Here is a 13,685-nt window from a genome sequence, read left to right on the forward strand (position 1 = left end):
CATGATTTTTTTCTTATACAGTAATTTCTATTTTGGGTGAACTATCCACGATACACATTGTCACTATCCACGATACGTATTGTTGCATTTTTGTATTGCGATATATTGTGGCACGATATATTGTTACACCCCTAGTTACTGCACATTCAATATTAATGTCTAAGTTTCTACGTTGCTTGGCATGCATAATTCCCTACAGCTAGACCAATGAACTACATTCATTTGTGGACATTTTGTCTGATTATTACACTACAGTTCAAAAGTTTAAGAAATTATTACTTTTATTCAGCTAGGATGCATTAAATTGAGCAAAAATGACAGTAAAGACATTTATAATGGTACAAAAGATTTCTATTCCAAATAAATCTGTTCTTCTGAACTTTATATTAATCAAAGAATCCTGAAAAGATTTAACATTTTCATAAAAATATTAAGCTGTGTAACTGATTTCAACATTGATAATAATAATAAATGTTTTCTGAGCAGCAAATCAGCACATCAGAATGATTTTTGAAGGATCATATGACCGAAAAATAAATAATGCTGAAAATTCAGCTTTGCCATTACATGAATAAAATACATTTTAAAATAATTAATATATTACAATATTACTGTATTATATTATAGAACAGTTACTATTAGATGGAAAAAAACAATATTTTACTTTATTACTATTTTTAGTATAATTTTATCCTGAAACTTTAAAAAACTAGTTATTACCGACCCCCAAAAATCACACAAATAATGTTTTTAAATTCTATTTTCACTGACCGTTTTCTGAAACTGAAATATAAATTGTATTGTGTTTGTTTTGTGGAAAGTTCCTGCTATCTATTGGAATTTTATTGGAATCTATTGGAATTTGTTTTAACCAAACATACAGTTGCTGTTCTAGAATGCTCATTGTCATCAAAGGTTTATGCTGATTCAATCTCTGGACTCTTATACACCTGTTGATGTTTCGTTTAACCGTTCATCGCAGTCAATTCAGTGTTCCTGCTTTCTGAATCTCTCTCTCTCTCTCTCTCTCTGAGAGTCCATGACATCATGGACCTGACCGCACAGTGAGAAAGCAGCACTTAGCCCAATTGGATTTTAGAGATGGTCACTGAACAACACATTATTTATTTATCTCTTCAGTAATGGGATAAAAAGAGAAAACGAGAGAGATCGCACAAAGGGAGGAGTGTGAGAGGAAAGAAAAAAAGGTGGGAGGGGATCCACTCAAAGCCATTTCTCTTTCTCAAAGCCTTTATCAGATCACAGCCATCACTGGATTTGTGTTTATTCTACCTCAAACTTGATTTATAATGCAGTGGATAGATTGCATGTGGAAGGTGCAGCAAATGATAAAAACAAAATGTTTTATTACACATACTCAAAGTGTTTAATTTATGTGTGTGTTTATTTTCTCTACATGCCAGCAGTCGTTGTACGGCCGTCTCTCACGCTCAGCCATCAGATTAACTGTTCTGTAGGGAGCCGAATATTAAATGTCCTGTATTAATTCTGTTTGGTAATAAAGACATCTGCTGCCATAAACCGAACGCACACGCACATCACTCACAGCGGTCACCGTTCGTTCTTTCAGAGGGATGTTTATTAGGTAGCCCTTCTCAGAAAAGCTTTAAGCCACCCGTGATCCTACACCCACATGTATTTCTACAAATATGATGAAAACATCATCACTTCGTGTGTGTGTGTGTGTGTGTGTTCATGAGAAGTACTGTGAATGCTAAGGCTGTGTGATACTAGTGTGTTGGTGATGGTTTTTAGATTAATATTTGATCCTTTAAGATTGAAGCTGATGTCATTTCTGAGAATCATGCTTTGGGGCTGTCAGAGAATTTGAAGGATTTTTTTGGTAGAAGATCCATATCCACATGCGGTTAGTGAAAGCCTCCGACAGGAACATAGCAACACGAATACATAAACACCCTGGGACATCTATACTTTTTTTTCAGTCTTTATTATATTTTGTAATATTTTCTTACAGTTTGTGGTCTGGCTCATTTTAGACGAGTAGCACACACCTGGCACTGTGTGATCTTGGACTAAGGATATGTTATGCTTAAGAGCACTGTGTGGGCTAGTGTGTTTTAGTAAGACTGATCTGGCCCAGCAGGAGTGCCTGCATTGAGTTCATGATTTGAATTCCTACTAGCGGATCACTGCTGCTGCAGATGACTGTGCGTTTGGTGCACATGTGCATTCTTTTCAACTAGGGTGTTGTCTGGCGTCATGCAGACAACTCTAGTTAAGATGCTTGACATGGTTTTGATAGAGTATACACAACACCAAATACCAACAGCCCTGCATTAGAAACTCTGCTTTTCCTTGCTGATTCTGACACATAGTCAAGAGTACAAAACCCTCTTGGCTTATTCTTTATATCACATGATCAGGTCTCTACCATTAATGGTCGTGCGCAGCGTAACATAATTGTTTATAGGCATGCGAAGTCCTATGTATTCATATTATGTATTTACACTGCAGAAACAGTTTGTTTGTGTGTCTGTTTGATTTCCCTGCCATAAAAAATCTTGAAAGGTTTCCCATAGATGCTATGACCTTGTATCCTTTTCGAGATCGATGCTCGTTATTTCAGGATGGGCAGTTATATTAATCTCGGACGCTTTCTTTCTAGAGTAGACATCTTTACCTCATGCACATTGCATTCGCCTAGAGTCATTAACTATATTGCTAATAATAGGGCAGGATGCCTGCTATTAATTATGTCACTAAACGGTTGCATTGACTGCTCCACAGGAACTGTTTACACCTGGGATTGATATATCCATCTCAGGGTGATTTGAGCACATGGTCATTTCCATATAATGAAAGTGAACCAAATGACCAAAAAAACACCATTACAAGCATCATAAAAGTACAACTTCTGAAGCCAAAGGAGAAACAGAATTGATTTGTGTGAGAAACTTACAAATTGATCAACTTATCAAGTGTACAGTATGCTGCCTTTTTTTTAGGAACATTAAAAACCCCTAACTTTTTTAACAGTAGTGTAAGTGGTTCTTCACTGATAATGTTTGTGTTCTGTCAGGTGTGGAGGTTCAGGGGTTAAATGTGCTGAATTGTTCTCTCTGTGTTTAATCCTCAGATCATCAGAAGCTGGACAGAGAGGCTCGGATCTGCCGTCTGCTCAAACACCCCAACATAGGTGAGTCTCAACAACATGCTCAATGCAGGGGGTGCAGATTCGAGTCCGGCACGCAACGTGTCGTGATCCCATTCTCCCCTCAATAATAAAGGATAATAGTGGATGTACAGTGAGACATACTGTACAAACATGCTTCACAGTCAACACAAGATTATTTGCATGGAATGAGAAAGGATGTGGCTGACACGACAGATCACACAGACAAAATCTCCTGCTCATGCAAAATCATGGAAATGTCTCAGGCTTCGTCCCTTCAGGCTCACTTCAGTGTGTGTGTGAACAGCTGAGTGCTGTGGTAAGATGTTTCTACATGGTGACTAAAGACATCGAGGTAATCACCAGGTGCAAAAGAGAAAGTTTATGAATTCAAGATCAAGCTTTTGTGGAATTTGAAGTTATGAAGACCTGAAGGAATAAAACAGGATTAAAACGGTTTGAGAAAATATCCTTTAACCGTGATTAAATGACTCACACCAGACTTATTTAACAGGGAATATTCACTCAGAAGTTGCAATTTTGTCAGCATTTACTTTCCTTCATGTTTATTCATGTTATTATTTTCTTCCTTGAAACACAAAATGAGAGGTTAGACACAATGTTCAAGCTGCTCCTTTATACCAAAGCAATTTAAACTCCAAAAAGAGATGCCACTTAAAATTAGACCATAAGACTTTGGCAGTTCCAAGTTTTCAGAAGACATACTTTACCTTTATGTAAGGGACAATCTGAAATGTGTCATTATTCATTGATAATCATTAGTAGCCACGGTCGCCGCTTGATGTCTCCCTTTTTTTTTTTTTTTTTTTTTTTCTTCTAGGAATTGTCTCCCTTCCCACCCTCTTATCTCATCTCTCCTCTCACGCTTTTCTCTTTCTCCCGTATTCCCTCCCTTCCATTCCCAGTGGCCTAAATCTGTCTTTTGTACCCTTTGCTGTTTAACCGCCTTAAATGGCCCTTTCTTTCTCTCTCATGTTCTTTCTCTTTTTTTTTTTTACTCTTTCTCCCTCTCCCTCTCTCTCAAAGGATCAGATTGTCATGTTTTCTGCATGGACTGCCAGTAAACTCCTAACAAAAAGAGCAATCAAGTGTGTATATGAGAGAGCAAGAGAGAGAGAGAGAGAGAGAGAGAGAGAGAGCGAGCATGCTCAAGGAGCACATGGCCTATGGCAGCAAAGACTAAAACTCGTTCTTTTCCGCTTCCTTTTTCTTGAACACATAGACTCTACACATGCAGGGTAACTTACAGCCTTTGTACATGTTACCAACAGCGGGGTTTGTTGTTAACAAACCCTCTTCTAAAAAAAACAACAGATATGAACACATTACTGCCGTTGGCCCACAGACTCATAGCTAGAGCAGATAGTGTGACATAAGCTCAGCCCACATGCATCTACTACATGCATTCTTCATGTTATCTCACTAAGAGCTGCGTCTTCAGGCATGCATTTTCAGTTCAACTACATGTAAGAAAGGAACAATGCATCCCTGTGGAGCTCTTCAACAGATTGTGAAAATTCACCCAACACTGGTGTTTTTGCAGAATTTCTTTTTCCGCTAAGCAAAAAAAAAATCCCTCTCCTACCAATAAAATAAAAGTTTTTTGATTTATGTGTCCGGTACTGATATTCTAAAAAGATGTCAAGATTTGTGATATTACCGGATATCAAGGGATCATAAAACTATGCTAATATAAAAGGAACTTTTATTGGTCAGTCAGAGTTTTCTCCCAATATGGTTAGTTCAGTGTAGGGTTATAACAATAGACAGATAATAACAAAATAAATTAGCAAATAAATGTTATAAAAGTAACATTTAAAAAAGTATAAAAGTAATATAAAATACACAAGTTTGGGGTCGATAATTTTTTTTTTTAATGCTTTGACAGAAGTCTCTTATGCTCACCAAGGCTGCATTGATTAAAAATACAGTAAAAACAGCAATATTGTGAAATACTATAACAATTTTAAAGAAATTTAATTTATTCCTGTGAAGGCAAAAAAAAAAATTTTTCACAAAAAATTTAGGGCATAACATATCGCCGGCGTTGGGTCGACTCTTCACAGGCGTCGAGTCGTCTCATCACAGGCGTTGGGGCATCTGAAGTCTCCATGAGAGGCTGGATACATAACTGGAGCTGACGAACTCTATTTGAGTTATCTCGGGACAGGCGTCCCGAGATAACAACAAAAAAGGCAGATGGGAAATAATTAGCGTAGCTGCTGTTCATAATATGAATGCATTTGATCTGATTTAACTGTAGTATAAAAGGTATGAGATGCATCATGTGAATGCTTGGCTAAAGAGATGCGTCTTTAATCTAGTTTTAAACTGGGAGAGCGAGTCTGAACCTCGGACAATATCAGGAAGGCTATTCCAGAGTTTAGGAGCTAGATGTGAAAACGCCCTCCCTCCTTTAGTGGACTTAGTTATCCTAGGTACGACCAGAAGCCTCGAATTTAGCGATCTTAAAGAGCGCGATGGATTATATGGCGATAGAAGATCTCTTAAATACACAGGAGCTAAACCATTTAGGGCTTTATAGGTCAGTAACAATACTTTGTAATGATACGGAACTTAATAGGTAACCAGTGTAGAGATGATAAAATTGGTGTTATATGATCATATTTTCTTGACCTAGTAAGAACTCTAGCAGCTGCATTTTGGACTAACTGTAGCTTGTTTACGGAGGATGCAGGACAACCAGCTAATAAAGCATTACAGTAATCTAGTCTCGAGGTCATGAATGCATGAACTAACTTTTCTGCATCAGAAACTGATAGCATATTACGTAGCTTAGCAATGTTTCTAAGGTGGAAAAAGGCTGTTCTTGTGACATTTGAAATATGATTTTCAAAAGACAAGTTGCGGTCTAGTATAACACCCAGGTCTTTTACTGTAGAGGATAAAGTAACAGGACGTCCATCTAGATTAAGGTTGTATTGTTAGAGGTTTTGTGGGCAGTTTTTTGGACCAATCAGTAATACCTCCGTTTTATCTGAATTTAATAGAAGAAAATTACACGTCATCCAATATTGTATATCTTTAACACACTCTGTCATTTTAGATAATTTAGTGTTATCATCTGGTATTGATGAAATATATAATTGAGTGTCATCAGCATAACAGTGGAAACTTATTCCATGTTTTCTTATAATATTACCAAGTGGCAGCATATGAATTGAGAATAGCAGGGGGCCTAATACAGATCCCTGCGGCACTCCATAATTTACTGGCGTTATCTTTGATTTTTCCCCATTTAAATGGACAAAATGGTAACGGTCTGATAGGTACGATCTAAACCAGCTTAATGCCTGTCCCTGAACACCAGTGTAATTTTGAAGTCGATCTAAGAGTATTTTATGATCTATAGTGTCAAACGCAGCACTAAGATCACTAGTATTGAGATACAGCCTTGGTCAGAAGCTAAAAGTAAATCATTTGTAATTTTAACCAGCGCAGTTTCTGTGCTATGATGTGGCCTGAATCCAGACTGAAACTTTTCATAGATATCGTTTTCTTGCAAGAAAGAGCACAGTTGAGCGGACACAACTTTTTTTAGTATTTTAGACATAAATGGAAGATTTGAAATGGGTCTGTAATTTGCTAGGTTATTTGGATCTAATTGTGGTTTCTTAATAAGAGGTTTTATAACTGCCAGCTTGAATGTTTTTGGAACATGTCCTAAAGATAGAGACGAGTTAATAATATTGAGAAGAGGCTCTTCCACTACAGGTAACACTTCTTTCAGTAGTTTAGTGGGTATTGGATCTAATAAACATGTTGTTGTTTTAGATGCAGTGATAAGTTTATTTAGCTCTTCCTGTCCTATAGTTGTAAAGCGCTGTAGTTGTTCTTGAGGGGCGATAATTGAGGCTGAATCATAAGACGCTGTCAAAGATTGTACATTTACAATTGTGTTTCTGATGCTTTCTATTTTCTCAGTGAAGAAATTCATGAAATCATTACTATTAAAATGTAACAGAATATTTTGTTCAGGTGATGTCTGTTTATTTGTTAATCTAGCCACAGTGTTAAATAAAAACCTTGGATTGTTTTGGTTATTTTCTATTAGTTTGCGGAGATGCTCAGCCCTGGCTGCTTTTAGAGCCTTTTTATAACGTGACATACTGTCTTTCCACGCAATTCTAAAGACCTCTAAATTTGTTTGTTTCCATTTGCGCTCTAAGTTACGAGTTTCTCTCTTGATAACATGCGTAGCACTGTTGTACCATGGTGCTTTAGTTTTCTCTCTAACCTTTTTTAATCTAATTGGTGCAACAATTTCTAATGTACTAGAGAAAATGGTGCTCATACTGCTAGTCATTTCCTCTAGTTCATCTGTTTGTTTGGGTTCACTGAGAAGCTGAGATAGATCAGGTAAGCTATTCAAGAATCTATCTATAGTAGTTGGAAGGATTGTTCTGCCTGGTCGATAACGCGGCGCAACATGACACATTTCAGCCGTACGTAGTATGCAAGTTACCATGTAATGATCAGTGACATCATCACTTTGCGGTATAATATCTATATCGGTTGGATCGGTTCCATATGATATGATTAAATCTAGAGTATGATTAAGACGATGAGTGGGACCACTAACGTTTTGCTTGACCCCAAAGGAGTTTAATAAATCTGTAAACGCAGCCCCTAACGCATCATTTGTGTTATCAACGTGTATGTTGAAATCTCCAACAATTATTGCCTTATCGACATTGACCAATAGATCTGAGAGAAAATCTGCAAACTCTTTTAGGAAATCAGCGGAAAGCCCTGGTGGTCTATATACAGTAGCCAAGGCTAGAGATAATAGGGATTTCTTTCTTACATCTAGGAGCGTAACATTTAGCACAAGTACTTCAAACGAATTAAACCTGTGGCCTGTTTTCTGAGTAACATTAAGAATATCTCTATAGATTGTTGCAACACCGCCGCCACGACCAATCAGACGGGGCTCATGCTTATAACCGTATCCTGGTGGAGTGGACTCATTAAGACCGAAATAATAATTCAATTTAAGCCAGGTTTCAGTAAGGCAGAGTACATCGAAGCTGTTATCAGTGACCACTTCATTTACAATAACCGCCTTAGGTGTAAGCGATCTAATGTTTAGAAGACCTAGCTTTAGAAATTGTTTTTGTTCACTAATATTGAGATTTTCTGGTTTAATCACAATCAGATTTTTCTTAGATCCTACAGTAGATTTATTGTTTGGCCTCACTAAACGAGGAATAGACACAGTTTCTATAAAGTGTTCTACACTGGTACTTATATCAATTAATTTGGGACAGCAAAGAATGTGATTTAGACTTTGACTTACTAGTCATATGGTGTGTAACGTCTTGGAGATGTTGTCCGACAGAACAGCCGCTCCGATTCTGCTGGAGTGCAGGCCATCAGCACGGTAGAGCCTAGGTCGCTCCCAAAACAGATTCCAATTATTTACAAAGAGCAGTCTCTGTTCATTACACCATGACATTAACCATTCATTTAGTGCAAACAATCTACTGAACCTTTCTTGTCCTTGTCGGTACGTGGGAAGCGGTCCAGACACGACGATCTTTGCTTCAGGCGATGTTCTGCGTACCGTCTTGATCAGGCTCCTGTAGTCCCTCTTCAGAACCTCCGTCTGCCGCAGCCTGATGTCGTTCACCCCCGCGTGCAGCACGATAGCTCCGACGCGCTCGTCACCGTTCAGGATCTCGGGGACCTGCGCAGCGACATCGAGAACACGAGCACCAGGAAAGCAGTGAGTGCGCACCATACCTTTACCTGAGGTAGCGCGGACATGCCGGACCATGGAACTGCCGATGATCACAGCGTCGTCGCGTTCCGTCTCGCGAAGAGGGGAGAAGCGGTTCCGGGTGGAGATCTCGAAGACCGGGAGGGGCGGAGAGGTCCTTGCTCTGGTCCTGGCTCGCGTCTTCCGTTGTGGAATCATCCAGGGTCCATGGTGCTGTGTCGGTGCCGGGGTGAATGAGGGCAGGGATGCTCGGGTCCTGTGCAGAGAAATACACGGAGTAGAGGAGGCCGGAGTCGAAAAGTTACTAACCACTGACTTGTGAGCATCGGCGCGTGATGCTTCGAGCGCTGATCGTCGGTCTCGCAGCTCGGCCTGCCTCCCCAGCAGATCACGGATCTGCTTCTCCACGGACTCCAGCTCCAACCGCACCGAATGCAGCTCAAACGTGTCCTCACCTGCACTCAGAGGTAGACACACATCCGATGTATTCGCCATTATGACAGATGAACAATAAATTAGCAGTGATGCTACCAATATCACTACTAATTTAGGACTGAAATCATGGATAGAACCCGTATCCTTCCAGTGATTCGAGTGTAAATAAGACGGTCGATAGGCGAGACCACGCGTGCAAATGCTAGCGGGCTAACGTTAGAGATAGTAACGGAAGTTCGGAAAGTTGGATATAACCAGCGATATCAAAGCAATCCGATTGTTTTTTATAGAGAGTAGTATCGGAGATATGTTCACACGCTGGAAAAATAGAAAATGCTCGTTTATAAATGAGTGTAACGAAGAAAAAAAATCAAGGATTTATGAATCAATTCGACGGAGCTCCAAACACAAACAAAGCGATTCGAAACACAAAAATGAGTGTAAAGAAGAAAATCAAGGATTTATAAATCAATTCGACGGAGCTCCAAACACAAAAAAAGCGCTCACTCGCGACGCATGCGCAGAGATTGGCTGATTTGGTGTTCAAGAAACATTTCTTATTATTATCAGTGTTGAAAATAGTTGTGCTGCTAAATATTTTTGTGTAAACCAGGATAAATTTACAGCATTTATTTCAGATAAAAGTATTTTTTAACATTATAAATGTCTTTACTCTGTCACTTTCATAAATGTAATACATACTTGCTGAATAAAAGTGTTTTTTTCTTTCGAGGAAAACATTTTTTTACTGACCCCAAGTATTTTGTATATTTTGTATTTTATATATAAATGTGTTATTTTGCAGCAGCAGCTACATTACTACAACACACACGACTAATATTATTTTATTTTATTTTTTTCGTTTTAGACCAGTGAAGTACCAGTACTCTAGTTCAAGTCAAAAGTATTAGGGCAAGTATTATTGCTCTTGAGTACTAGAGCTATAACTAGTGTCATCTCCATCAGAGTACAAAACAAAATCACCTCTATCCACTCCTCACTTCTCTCAGGCCAACCTGTTAAAATCTCTCTCCATTCACACACCGTTAACAGCACCATGAGTCTGAATTGTGTTAAAACACAGTCCTCCTGTCAGAATGTGTGTGTTTGTGTCAGCGCCGCGGGTGATCCTGGGTGTATGTGGAGATAATATCATTCTGCTTTGTCCTCTCTGCCCTCCTCTAGCACAGCCACCTCTCACATGTCTGAGATTAATGCACGCTGTCATTTACACAGACCCACACACAATGAGAGCGAGCCGAGGGGTCTCTTAATGCCTGCGTGTGTGAGATCTGGCAGGTGCACTGTTTCAAATCTGTAACTACCGATGACAAATTCATTACTTTCAATCAGGATAACAAATGTTCCTTGCCTTACTTGCAATGCCACCGTTCCCTCAGTAATGTGAACCTCAGTAGCTCCTCTGACACGAATGATGTCAGCTGTGATTCTTTTTGATTTAAAGTGGTCATGAAGTCAGTGTTTCTTTTTTCACAGCTCGGGCTTATTGTGCACAATATATCAAGGCACATTGTTTCAAAGAAAACAAATGTCATAGTGTTGCCTATGTAAAACAATGTAACTTGTATCCTTTGAAGAGAAAACAATCCCATAATAATGCATTGTAACAAATGAAAAAAAAAATCCTACATGTTGGCTGAGCACGAGAAAATGTTTTCTATAAATAAACTTGTAATTCATTGAGTTCTAAAATAGTTCAGTGTAATTAAAAATGTTAAATTAAAATGTGAGTAAGCCAAATAAAAATGTTTAAAAAAATCATTTAATTTTGTTATGTATCCTTAAGTGTATCACAGTCTCCGATGTCATTGTGGTTAATTAAAATGGGGTTTATTAACTTGAATTACCCGAAACAATTTGTCCCAGGAACTTTTTTTCCCCAGACCTGTTGCTGTCTGCGTTTCTTTGCGGTCTGAAGCACCCTGATGATCAGGCAAATTAGTCCAGTGATGTAGGACTGTGCGCGATTTTACAGTTCACACTGACTTTCGTCCTCTGCATATAATCTTAATAAAGCCTGAACCTCGTTGTCAGTCCATCGGGCGTATTTTAAACTCCATTGTTGATTCGAATAGCAAACAACTGTTAATGCACGCACCGCAACAGAATAAAAAAAAGGTGGATGAAATAAAATGCTGCGTAAAGACAACCAATCAAAATGCTGCATGAACTCAACCCATCAGCATGTTCACCGCCCAAGTCCCACCCCCGAAAGTTCCTGAACTTTGAAAAAGTACTACCTTGTGAGCAGGGAATTTTTTTCCCGGAACTTCAGTTAGACCCTGGTTCCTGTGGTCGAAACACAAGTACCACCCCAAATTCCCTTGTTCCTGGGGAAAGTTTTAGCGGTGTAAATGCGGCTTTATATTACATCTTGTAAAAAGGGGCATAATAGGTCCCCTTTAATATATAAATCCCAGTTTCTGTTAATAAAATAATTTTGAAAACAAGCTACATTGTCATGATTACAACAATTACAGAAATACAGAAAATATCTTACCTTATATGGTGTGTGGCTATTATTAAGTGTGGCGAATATTATGTTTTAGGTTGAGGACCCCTGTCCTATGCTGAGTTCTATTTGTGTGGCATGTGGAGTTGCTCTCTATGTGCACCGTTCCAAATGGGTCACTTACGATGCTGCCTTAGAAGGCATTAGGCAGCAAGGTTAGGTTTTGTAATTGAGCTAATGAGGATGACTTCATGGGCAGGTCAAGAAAAGGATAGAAGCTTGTTCTGTTCATCCTGCTTATGTTGTTTCTCTGTCTTACCTCATTCTCTCTATCTGTTTTCCCTCAACAGTGCGTCTCCATGACAGTATCTCAGAAGAAGGCTTTCATTACCTGGTCTTTGACCTGTAAGTATCTAAGTCAGACACTCTGATCTTCTGTTAAACCAGACTGATCCTAGATGAGGCCTGTATACTCGCACTTTACACTTCCTTTCAGCCCTGTTTGGCTGTAATTAACTGTTAATTACAGGAAAATGTAATTGATGTACCGGTATGACTATTAAACTCGTTTCTCCAGCCAGTAGGCCTATTTCTCTTTACCATATAGTAGGGATGCACTGATATGAACATTGTGGCCGATGCCGATAATTCTTTATATTTGAAAGCCGATAACATATATATTGGCCAATAAACATAAATCCAAAAAGTTTTGAGAGCCTGATTGCAAAAACAAAAGTCTCAACATTAAAAGCCATGTCACAAGCACGTAATTATAATGTTCTCATTATAATTTAATGTAGCCTACATGACAGATGTTGCACTTAACTGTATTTTCCTTTTTGAAGTAATTCCAATCATATTCAAGCAATGCAAAAGCATCATGGCGAACAGTTCACATCTGAAGTGTCTCTGCTGAAAGAAACAATCCATTATTTATTGGCTTTAACATTTTCTTACCGGGCCGATAACATTAAAAATGAACATAATATACAGTGTATAAATATATACACATGTTGTGCATCCCTACCATATAGTCTAAAATACTTTGGTTTATTTCTGAACTCCTTTGCTTGAGTTATGTTGACATCATGTTGAACGATTATCAGAGTCTGAAGTATTGTTGAGATATAGAGTCCTCTGTGTAACTGCATTGTGTGAGAGCGAGACATACGTGTGTGTATACTGTAACTGTATGGCCCTCTCTAAGGGCTCTTGTGTCATTAAGACTCTGATAGAGCTCACCCAACACTTAAGCGCTGAACCGCGGTAATAAAACTTCCCTCCATTAGCCACACACTCCCCTACAGGCCTCATGCTCTTTATACTTTATAGTTTTGAGTTCTCCTCCCTTGAACTGTTGATAAAGCCTGTATTTCTTCCTGTAGTGTGACTGGTGGAGAACTGTTTGAAGACATTGTCGCAAGAGAATATTACAGTGAAGCAGATGCAAGGTATGTTAAAAAAATTCAGCTAAAACCATATCAGTGTTTAGTTGTTATATTATATATATATATATATATATACCGGTATATATTTCTGTATATATACTAAACTTTTCAAAAGTTTGGGGTCAGTTCAATTATTTAATATTTTTGAAAGAAGTGCTCACCATGGCTGCATTTATTTAATTAAAAATACTTCAATTTATTTTAAAATTATCTTAAAATAAATTATATCAATTTAAAATTACTGTTTTAAGTAACTGATTTCTAATATATTTTAAAATGTAATTTGTCCATGTGATGGCAAATTTTCAGCATCATTACTGTCACATAATCCTTCAGAAATCATTCTAATATGCTGATTTGGTGCTTAAGAAACATTTCTTATTACTATAAATGTTGAAAACGTGTGCTGCT

At 38.2% G+C, this 13,685-nt stretch overlaps 1 protein-coding gene across 18 annotated transcripts in view; it reads left to right on the forward strand.

Moving 5' to 3' along the window:
• The window catches only part of camk2g2 (calcium/calmodulin-dependent protein kinase (CaM kinase) II gamma 2), a 68,091-nt gene that overhangs the window by 20,493 nt on the left and 33,913 nt on the right, over nucleotides 1-13,685 (forward strand). For all 18 annotated transcript variants that reach the window (XM_079635844.1, XM_079635858.1, XM_079635845.1 and 15 more), the window contains exons 3-5: nucleotides 3,119-3,178; nucleotides 12,177-12,231; nucleotides 13,212-13,277. In XM_079635844.1, coding sequence (XP_079491970.1) covers nucleotides 3,119-3,178; nucleotides 12,177-12,231; nucleotides 13,212-13,277 — 181 coding nt within the window. The remainder of the gene's footprint in view (nucleotides 1-3,118; nucleotides 3,179-12,176; nucleotides 12,232-13,211; nucleotides 13,278-13,685) is intronic.

This window comes from Phoxinus phoxinus (assembly GCF_949152265.1).
Source record: "Phoxinus phoxinus genome assembly, chromosome: 14".
NCBI lineage: Eukaryota > Metazoa > Chordata > Actinopteri > Cypriniformes > Leuciscidae > Phoxinus > Phoxinus phoxinus.